Raw genomic sequence first — 10,822 nt, 5'->3', positions numbered from 1 at the left:
CACCAAAACCAAGATCTTTTATCACTTGAACCAAACCTCTAAGAATTAATGGTGGTACAAGACATGCAAAGAATATCTTCCTGCTCAAGGATACGAGCCCTTGTTTTCGGGCAAGTTTTACATTAGGATTTTATTTACATTAGGATTTTATTTTATTTAAGGACACGTATTAACTAATCGACTTACAAGGACTTTGGCTTGCTACAAGATAAAAGCCATTTTCGAAGTTTGAAAAATGGGTCACACTTTAATAGAGCCATTAATTATGGTGTCATTTCTAGCAAGACCAGACCTAAAACTGACAACATCAAGAATCCAACAAGAACCAATTTGAAACCTAGCCAGAGTGGCTAATAAAACTGTATTACGTACACGAGAACTTTCGGTTGCTGGAAGATAAAAGAGTCATTTTCCAGGTTTGAGCAAATGGTTTATGCTTTAATAGATTTCTAATAGCATTAATTATGTTTGTATTTTCTAGCAAGAGCGAGACTGAGACATCAAGATCTCAAGCAAGCAAAAAACTCTTTATCACTAATCCAACAAGTTACCTGCAAAATAATAGGGTTGGGGATATATTACTGTAAATTAGAATCTAAAATAAAATGGGTTAAGAAATCTACCATCTGAATAGAATTATCGAGCACATAGTTAATTGAAACTCGGAACAACAACTAAGGTGACATTTGGATAGTAAGTCGAGATGAGATGAATTGAGATGAAAGTTAAATGAAATATTATTAGAATATTATTATTTTTTTAGAAATTGAAAATGTTGAATTGTTTATTATATTTTATCTGAAATTTTGAAAAAATTATAATAATGAGTTGAGATGAAACACTTTTACTATTCAAACAGGTTTGAGGCAGCTCCAAGGTGCCCGTAATATGACAGCTAAAACGGAGTTTGTGTATGAGAAAAAAAAAGTGACGCAATCTTTTTTTTTCCCAAGGCACCACAAGATAAGCATATTTCATTTGACCCCTAGCAAAAGATTTGCCTAAAAGATTTGAAAACCCAAGACACTTAGCAGTACCAATTATAAAATATCTCTCTCGGTAACAATTCCTTGTGAAATGTAAATTAATTTTTGTAATGAAAAAAGAGAGAAAGGATAGAAATAAGAATCTTTCGTTTTCTTTCTGGATTATTTTTGCAGAGCATCACTGTTCATTACATATAGCTGGCATATTCTAAAGGTATTGTTCCCTATTACGGACCAAGACCATCTGTGCATGATCAATTGTCCAAGTCAACTGATCTCAAATTTTCTTCCGTCTTGTTTACTTCTTCTAGGCTGAAATTAACATCAACCCATGATCAAGCTGGCCTGATTCCCACTAATGGTGATGTTTGTTAAATTGTTTACGTTTTCTTCCGTCTTGTTTACGTCTTGTTAGTGCTAGCTCTTCTCATAAATGTCCAAGTGATCTCCAAATTACTAGCAAACATTTCTTTAAACAAGTTTTTTTTTTTTTTTTTTTTTTTTTTTTTTTTTTTTTTTTTTTTTTCAAGTGTCCAATGGTTCCCCTAAGCACTCAAAGAGCCTCATCATCAGTACCACCGGCTTCTTCCACTTCTCCAAGACCTCGATGGATACATGATGTTTTCCTCAATTTCCATGGTGAAGACACCCGCAAGAGTTTTATAGACCATTTATACACTGCTTTAGAAAAGAAAGGTGTTCTTGCCTTTAAAGACGACGAGAAACTTGAGCGAGGAAAATATATTTCTCAAGAGCTCTTGAAAGCAATACGTGAATCCATGTACGCCATCCCCATTATCTCACAAACTATGCTTCCTCAAGATGGTGCTTGACTGAACTTGCCCAGATTGTCGAATGCATGAGAGAGACGAGTTTGACAGTTTTGCCTGTTTTCTACCATGTTGATCCCTCTGAGGTACAAAACCAAACTGGGGCTTTTGCAGAAGCTTTTGCTAGGCATGAAGAAGACCCTAATATTGATATGGAGAAGATGCAAACGTGGAGGGTTGCTTTGAAAGAAGTGGGCAACATATCCGGATGGCATTTTCATCTTAGGTAACATTTTTTCTTTTATTCTTATAACGAGAGCATGCATGGATATGTTGGAGATTCTCATATTTGTATCCCAATAAAATTGGATTCCGGTCGGTTGTACCAATCAAATTTAATTGGATCCATATAAATACACATGTTAGACTCGTGTTGATCAGTTAGCGATCTAGCTCATGTGACAAAAATTATAAATTCTTGATGTGAAATCTAATCCCTTTAATTAAATAAATTTAACATTTGATCGATATGATCTATTACTTTTTTGTTAGAGAAGTGCTACTGCCACGATTAGGTTTGGATACAAAAAACATTTCATCTCAATCTCATCTTATCTCATCATATCTCATCTAGATCATTACAAATTTATCAAATTTTCATACAAAATATAATAAATAATTTAACTTTTTCAAATCTCAAAAGAATAATAATATTAAAAGATAACATTCTAACAATATTTTATTTAACTTTCAACTTTTATTTCAACTCATCTCATCTCAACTCACTATTCAAACCTCCGGTAAGAGATTTCACAAAAGTAAATTTATCAATTGATATGGCTTTACGTGGTATGCTAGATTCAGATTGAATATTTGATGATCTATTTAATGTTTCTGAATCATGATAAGTTTGGTTGTTTTTGGTTGTGGATGACCACAAATTTATGGAAACGATGAGGGAGATCTGCCTGCCCATTCAACTGGTGCTTGCCCCCTAATATTAATCGTTTCATCTTCGACCATTGGCCATTTAGCTATTGCCATCACCCAATTTTCCCTCTTGCTTGGATTTTTTTAAAATAGGTATATTTGTCTGACTATTAATTGTATCATCACTCATGGTTCCTCCTCTCTAGGGACTTGACTACCTTCTTGATTTGCATCCATATCTATTCCTCTAAAAGTCAGTATTTCTATGGCTTCCCTTCATCCTTAGAGCTACAACTTCCTTCCTCTGGCCGCTTTACTATATGCATCACTTACTTTTGACTACATATCATTACATTACTCCCAAGCCGATTCCCTTGTACTTTATTGTCAATTATATTAAACTACATCACGATGCCTTGTCCCTTTGGATTTGGCATCAACAACAACTCCCAGATCATCAACGTACCAAGAAACCCTAATTCCTTATCAAAACCTACAATTCTCCTATGGATTCTAATTTAGAAACAACACCCAAACTCTCCTAATTCTCACAAAAAAATAATGGAAATGTATGGGTCAAAAGTTAAACATTATTAGGGTGCTATAATATTGAAGATATGAGAACAATACTCTAATTTTATTGATAACCCATATTTATAGTAGAGTAATACCTTATACAAAGGGAGCATGGAGGTTACAACCAAAATCCCAAAACCATGCTCCTTATAATGTGCTATATTGCACATTAATACATTATCATACATTTGGCTCTTGAAAGGCTATCACTATCTCATAATAATTAATTATCTTATCATTTTTCCCAAGTATGAATCAACAATTGTCCAAGAAATCATTAAAAAGATACTTCAAGGATTGAGTCGTAACTTTTCAACTCTTTCCAAGGACCTTGTTGGAATAGAATCCCGTGTGGAGGAAATGATGAACATATTTGGTATTGGATGGGATGATGTTCGCTTTATAGGAATTCATGGTATGGCTGGAGTGGGTAAGATAACTTTGGTAGAAGTCATTTATGATAGAATATCTTACCAATTTGAAGCTAGCAGCTTTATTGCCTGTATTAGAGAAGAAACTAGAAATAGTGGTTTAATTTCTTTACAAAAACAACTTCTTTCTAAGATCTTCATGTAAAGGGAAATAAATATATGGGACGATCGTGAGGGAATGAATATGATACGGAATAGACTATGTTATAAAAAAGTATTTGTTGTCCTTGATGATGTGGACAGAGAAGAACATCTAACTGCATTAGCAGGGAGCCATGATTGGTTTGGTCTGGGGAGTAGAATCATTTTAACGAGCAGAGATAACCATTTATTGAAAACTCATGGAGTGAATGATATCTATAAGGTTAATGAGCTAAATAATGATGAAGCATTGTAGCTCTTTAGTTTGGCAGCTTTCAAGAAACCCTATCCTGAAGAAAATTATGTGGATTTATCCAAAGGCTTTGTGAAATATGCTCAAGGCCTTCCTTTAGCTCTCAAAGTTTTAGGGTCCTCCTTGTTTGGTAGAGGAAAAAATGCATGGAAAGGTGCTTGGAATCAACTGAAAGCAAATCCTAATAAAGGAATTTTAGATATACTTCAAGTAGGTTTTGATGGATTGGAGGATTTGCAAAAGAAATTGTTTTTAGATATTGCTTGTTTTTTCAATGGAGAGGTCTTAGATAACATTTTAATGGATATATTAGAAAATTCTGGTTACTACCCATACCTCAATATTGATACTCTCATGGAGAAATGTCTTATAACCATCTCATCTAAAAGGTTGAGGATGCATGATTTGCTACAAAAAATGGGTCAAGAAATAATTTATGATGAATCCCCTGTATAGCCTGGCCGGCGTTGTAGATTGTGGCATTATAAGGATGTCCTTCACGTGTTGACGAATAATACTGTAAGTGAATTAATCCAGATATAAATGTATAGTGTATTTTCATTTTAATTCTTAAGTTTTTTGCAAATATTTCTCACACAATTTTATTGTTCTTGGTTTCTAGGGAACTGACGTGATTGAAGGCATAATGCTAAACTTACCTAATCAAAATGAGGAACGATTCAGTGTTAGAGCCTTCTCAAAGATGAAGAAATTGAGAATTCTTAAAATTCGCAACACAAGTTTTGTCAACATGAATTTTTCTAATCTCTATGATAAGTTATTGAATCTGCATTGGCACAACGACCCTTTAAGATTCATGCCAACACATGGGTTACGGGTTTTAGAATGGTCTGAATATCCATCAAAATCCTTGTCAAACAACTTTCAAGCAGACAATCTTATTGAACTTAGATTTCCATGCAGCCACATCAAGCAACTGTGGAAGGGAATTAGTGTAAGATGTTTTCTTCTTGTTCTTCTTTCTACTAATGGTACTAAGCTCGTTAATGATTTCTTTTTTGTTCAATATTTATTGTTTTATAATAGAGTTTTGGGAGTTTGAAACGCTTTGATCTTAGTGGCTCTCAAAACTTGTTGGAGACACCAAACTTCACTGGAGTCCCAAGTCTTGAGACACTAGACCTTGAAGGTTGTACAAGTTTATTTAAGGTCCACAAATCTATTGGTGTTCTTAAACGGCTTAGACAATTGAATCTACAGGCTTGCAAATGCCTTAAAAGCTTTCCAAATGAGATTAGCTTGGAGTCTCTTAAACATTTTTGTCTTTTTGATTGTTCAAGATTTGAGAAGTTCCCAGAGATTGTGGGAAACATGACTTCGTTGCGGTTACTTTCTTTGGATGGTACTGCCATAAAGGAACTACCCCCATCATTTAAGAGTTTATGCGGCCTTTTCATATTGTCTTTACATAACTGCAAAAATCTCTCAATTTTTCCGAGCGTTATTTGTAGTTTGTCATATCTTAAAATTCTGGATGTATCTAATTGCCTAGCACTTGATGGAATTCAAGACATGAATGGTGAGGGGTATCTGGAACAATTGTATAAAGGTGGAACTGCTATCAAATTCACTAAGTTTTTCGCGTTGCCAGAGTTTGGCTCAAATGATGCTTGCTCTACGCAAGAAATGCTTATGACCAATGATGACTCTATTGGGGCCTTCTATGTTGGTTTTGATAACAAAGTACTACATTAGAACCTTGAATCGTGAAGAAAGTAATTTGCAGGCAAAAGGCTATGATGTTGTGAGTCTCTTTGATCTCTTCATAAGATGTTTTGTGGGAGTGGTTATTTAATATACTCCAATTAACATCTTTCTTTTTTTGTTCTTACTTCACATGTAGGAAAATAATTGTTTTATTCCCAAGGAATTGTGTGGATCTTCCTTGGGAGCTCTTGATCATGTTCCAGAGTGGTTCAACATGAGAAGTTTTGGTTCTCATGTAACACTTCAAATCCATCCAAACTTAGATAATAATAGTAAGTGGGAGGCATATATTCATTTTACTATTTATGAAGTTGATGAGGTAGAGAATTCAGATCCAAGGATTTTCAAGGGAAGTCATCCTGATCAAGGTCAGTTTGTTGAGTTTGTTTATCATTTTGAGACTAACGAAGGTCCTCTAAAAGAACCCGTAGTCCTTCGTGCCCCCAAACACCCTTCTGTAGGGCCAATTGGGTTTGGGGTGTATCTACCAGCCAAGTGGTTTTTGCAGCAGTCAAATAATTTGGATGGATGGAGCTACATTGGAGCATCAGTTGAAACAAGTAGCTCGAATGTGAAGGTGAAAGAGTGCGCGGTGGTCCTTCAATCTCAACATCCTGATCCTGAAGTATATAATCCTCATGATTTAAAATTAGAAATTATTCATTATCTTGTTTGTTGTTTGGAAATGGGTAGTCATACTGTGAGGTGGATCAGTACTCTAGGCCAAGTTGTTTAAATGGATGCAATTCATGAATATATTGAGGCTTCATCAATTCTTAATGCCAGCAATTGGACAAGACGTTAATTTGAGAATGCAGAAGTGTGAGATTTGTAGTGCTCTATACCAGTTGTACATTAATTATCAGATACAACTCTTCATTATGGTTGTACGGAAGAGATCAGCTAAGCAATTCCAGATTTAATTTAGATAAAATTACCCTTGCGTTAAGATCGACCGACCTTAGCAGTGTTCCTTTACATTTTTTCTACAAATTTCTAAATATATGTGTAAAAGAGTTTATAATATATTTCTAATATTAAATACAGAAGCAAAGTTTTAAAATTTTATAAAAATCTACCATATATCATTTACAATTCATTAGGGGTTTTTCCTTTCAACCCCTTTGATCTCAATCTTTTATCTGTAAAAATGATTTTTATGCTCTCCAATCACACATCACCACGTCATGATTTCATTAATTACTTTACAATAAACTAAATCAATAAATTCTAAAATATGAGCCCTAAACTTTTATAAATTCTAATTTTATAATAATTATTCTTATCATTCCATACACCACACACCATATCTCTTTTATTTTTTTTTCTCTTTTTTATAAAAAGTATATGATATATGAATGATGAGCAGAACAACTTAGTTAGTTTAGTAAAAATAAAATAAAATAAAATCTAAAATATATAAAATGTATTGTGTGAGATGATTTTTAGCATCCCTCATAATTTTAGGTTTAAAAGGCTTTGTAGTCACTATTCGAACTGTCACTTGGAGAGATCGTCCAAATCTCACGGCCATTCAGGCGTATTAAAAGAAGAGCGGTGCTACTCTGCCACTCAGAGTAGCCCGCTACAACTTACCACCAGGCCAAAATCACCTTTTTATTTTTTTCAATTTTTTTTTCATATTTTTTATCATTTTAATTTTTTTAAAAATATATAAAAAATATAAATATACTATTAGTCATTTCCTTAACTATTAAGTAAATAAAAAAAAAGTAAAATAAAATACATGAGGTGTCAAAATGAGGGGGCAAATTGAGTGGGCAAAATAGCATTTTTTTTAAAAGAATGTGCAAACTTTTTCCACCTTTAATATTTAGAAAGTTAGCAATTAGTTTATCGGTCCCATCTAGATTCGAGTTGACTAGCCAATCCTATTAAGATATTGTTATTTTATTTTAGGATAATGTTAGGCGGCACCAAATGTGCTTCTCAAATATGCACACTAATGTAAGTGATTTTTTTAAAGTATTTTTTAAACATCCTTAATCATTAAGAAAAAAATACAAATTTATTAATAATCACTTTCTTAATCACATCTCAAGAGCATACTTAGATTGAGATAAAACTACACCTGGGAGTTGCGAGTGACTTGAATGCCTAAAAAATAGTGTATGAGAACCAGATCTTTAATTGCAAACTATTGACTAAGAGTAGTAGTGAAGGCATTAAGATGTGAGGGGTTTGAACTAGTGAGAAGAATATCATTTACATATAAGAGTAAAAAAATAGTGCCAAGAGATGTGTGATATATGAAAAGTGAAGGGTTAGCAGAGCTATACTGGAAACCGTAGGCAATAAGGAAATTACTAAATTTATCAAACTAGACGTGAGAAATCTGTTTTAAGCCATATAAGGCCTTGTTTAACTTGCAAACATAAGAAGAAAAAGTAGGATGGATAAAACCTGGAGATTGGTAAATAAACACGTCCTCTTGGAGATCACCATGGAGGAAGGCATTATGATATCGAGTTGGCGAATATCCCGATGGCAAACAAGGGCAATACTGAGAATGATCCGGATGGTTCCGAGCTTGATTACAGGAGAGAATGTCTCTGTATAATTGACACCATCAATTTGGTGGAAGCCCTTGACAACAAGGCGAGCTTTCAACTGATTAAGAGTACTGTCGACATTGATTTTGGTCGTGAAGACCCACTTGCAACCAATAACATCCATGTGAGGGGAATGAGGCACGAGTGTCCAAGTATTGTTGTCTTGGAGAGCTTGGATCTCATCTTGTAGTGCTTTGGTCCAGCCATCATGGTTAAGGGCAGAGTGTATTGTCTTTGGTTCCTTGGGAAGGTCAACAACTATGTGATAGTGGGCGTACTTTAGGTTGGGTTTGCGGATCCCAGCCTGAGAGGGGGTTACCATGTTGTGGCAAGGAGGATCTAAAATGAATGGATCAATGGGTGGGAAGGGGGATCGGCAAGGGGGGGGGGGGAAGGTCATATGTTAGGCACTAGGAGGCTCAACTCGGAGTGAAGCCGGAGGAGACAGCTCCATGGGAGTCAAAGATGGAATAAGGGTGGCGCCAATCATGGGTGGAGTGGAATCAGTTGGTGGAAGAGGTACCTGCACAGAAGAGACACTAGAGACACTTGTTGGGTTAGAAAGTGTAGTGCTTGGTGAATGCCAATCCATAAATGTTGATAAAATTTGGTCAGAATCGGGAGGGAGGTGGAGATTTGCAAGCTGTTTGTAAGGGAAGGTGGATTCATAAACAACAACATGTCAGGAGATGAAGGTTCGATGAGAGGTGGGTGGTACCATTTGTACTTCGGTGTTTGTCACTATAGCCCATAGAAATACATGGGAGAGTTTTTGGGTCAAATTTGCTATGCTTATTGTCCCAAGTATATGGGTAGCATTTAAACCCAAAGACCCGAAGAGATGTGTAATCGGGATAATGATCATGAAGAAGGGAAAATGGTGAGTTAAGATCTAATGTAGTGGAAGGAAGACGATTTATTAAGAAAACAATAGTTGAAAAAACTTCGACCCAAAAATGTTTTCGAACACCACTTTAGAAAGTAAAGTCATACCTAATTCATGAATTGTTCGATGTCATCGTTCCACCAAGCCATTCTGTTCAGGGGTATGAGGACATGAGTATTGATGGGGATCACCTTATTGAAGGTGAAGATTGAGTTGGGTGTTGGTGAACTCACCACCACCATCGGTTTGAAAGATTTTGATATTTTCGTTGAATTGACGTTCAACAATTTTTTCAAATAAAATAAAGACATTAAAAAATCAGATTTCTTTCGTAAAAAAATAAACCACATATATTTAGAATACGAAAAGAAACTTTATGTAGTTGGATACTTTTGTTTCAAAATTCATCTTTGTTATTGTTACATTTATTGTCAAGACTAAACATTTATTCTTTTTAAGAGATATCCGAACAAAAAGAAAACAAAATTATAAAAATGGAAATGAAGCGTTATTTGTGTATTTGTTAATTAAATTCATATGTTATTCAAGTTAAATGTTAACATTCACAGTGTTGTTCTTTGTTTTGTTGTTGTAATTTTTTATACAAAATTTAAGCAAAAATATGAATTTAACTTTTGTTAGGTTAATTGATATTATTAACTTGATGGATTTCTTCTCTCACCTTTTGTAACGTTTGTCCTCGTGGTGGGACTTTTAGAAAATAGTTTTGAGAAAAAGGAGATGGAAATTACTGATCCTTTTAAAACTTTTTCTCTTTCCTTCCCAGTATATGGAAAATTTCAAGTTTAAAACTAAAACCTATTATACAAATATAAAAGAGGGTTTTGCCGCGAAAATCATTAAGTTAAATAAAATGCCTTTTACAAAATTTGGACTTTCATACATTACATAAAACCGCCTAGGTTGTAGTCACTCTTCTCTTGGGTCATGTCTGTCCTGACGCTTTGTCCTCATGTTGTCCATGAGAAGGGGAGGGACATGTATAAAAACTAAAGTGAGTCGAATACTCAGTAAACATTACTTCATACAACCAAAATATACTAATATAGCTTTTCAGTCATGCATTCACATGCATCTACATACTTTATAGAAGCATTTATTTCATTAAAAACATTACAATGTGGAGTTTTTTCTTTACAAAGATTTTCCTTTCATAAAATATTTCCCACACCTCATACTTTCATTCATAAAGAAACTAAAGCATACATGCATGCATTCATTCATTCATTCATTCTTCACTTTCCTTTGGCCGTTACACACTATTATGTCTCGTGTGTTGGGGTTAGCGGTCTTTTGGACCTAATTCCGCCTGTGGTAGCGGATTGATAATCCCTCAGTCAGGGATAGCACTGGGTGCACCGCCTGTACTACTTACCCGGCATTGCAATCTGCCCTGTCCTTTTGTACCCATTCATTCAGTCATGGCCTTTACTTATTTTCATACATTAAAGCATTCATTTCCTTTCAGTCCTTTCCTTTTATTCATTCCTTTCATTCCTTTCATTTTCATTTCTTTTCATTCATCAG

General features: G+C 34.6%; 1 protein-coding gene and 1 pseudogene across 1 annotated transcript; one reads left to right on the top strand and one right to left on the bottom strand.

Moving 5' to 3' along the window:
- The first annotated feature begins 1,473 nt into the window (after positions 1–1,473).
- Positions 1,474–5,818, top strand: LOC121260146 (annotated as a pseudogene).
- Positions 5,819–8,197: 2,379 nt separating this feature from the next.
- On the bottom strand, positions 8,198–8,710 carry LOC121260145 (uncharacterized mitochondrial protein AtMg00820-like). The gene has a single exon (XM_041161992.1). It carries the CDS (start codon positions 8,708–8,710, stop codon positions 8,198–8,200), a length of 513 nt encoding a protein of 170 aa, XP_041017926.1.
- Between the last annotated feature and the right edge of the window lie 2,112 nt (positions 8,711–10,822).

The sequence above is a fragment of the Juglans microcarpa x Juglans regia genome, chromosome 4D (genome assembly GCF_004785595.1).
Source record: "Juglans microcarpa x Juglans regia isolate MS1-56 chromosome 4D, Jm3101_v1.0, whole genome shotgun sequence".
Lineage (NCBI taxonomy): Eukaryota > Viridiplantae > Streptophyta > Magnoliopsida > Fagales > Juglandaceae > Juglans > Juglans microcarpa x Juglans regia.
Note: the sequence above shows the minus strand (reverse complement) of the source record. Positions and strands in the feature narration are given on the sequence as shown.

What these genes read in the sequence shown, in the direction of transcription:
- LOC121260145 (XM_041161992.1), bottom strand. Translation starts at nt 8,710, where the DNA reads ATGGTAACCCCCTCTCAGGCTGGGATCCGCAAACCCAACCTAAAGTAC.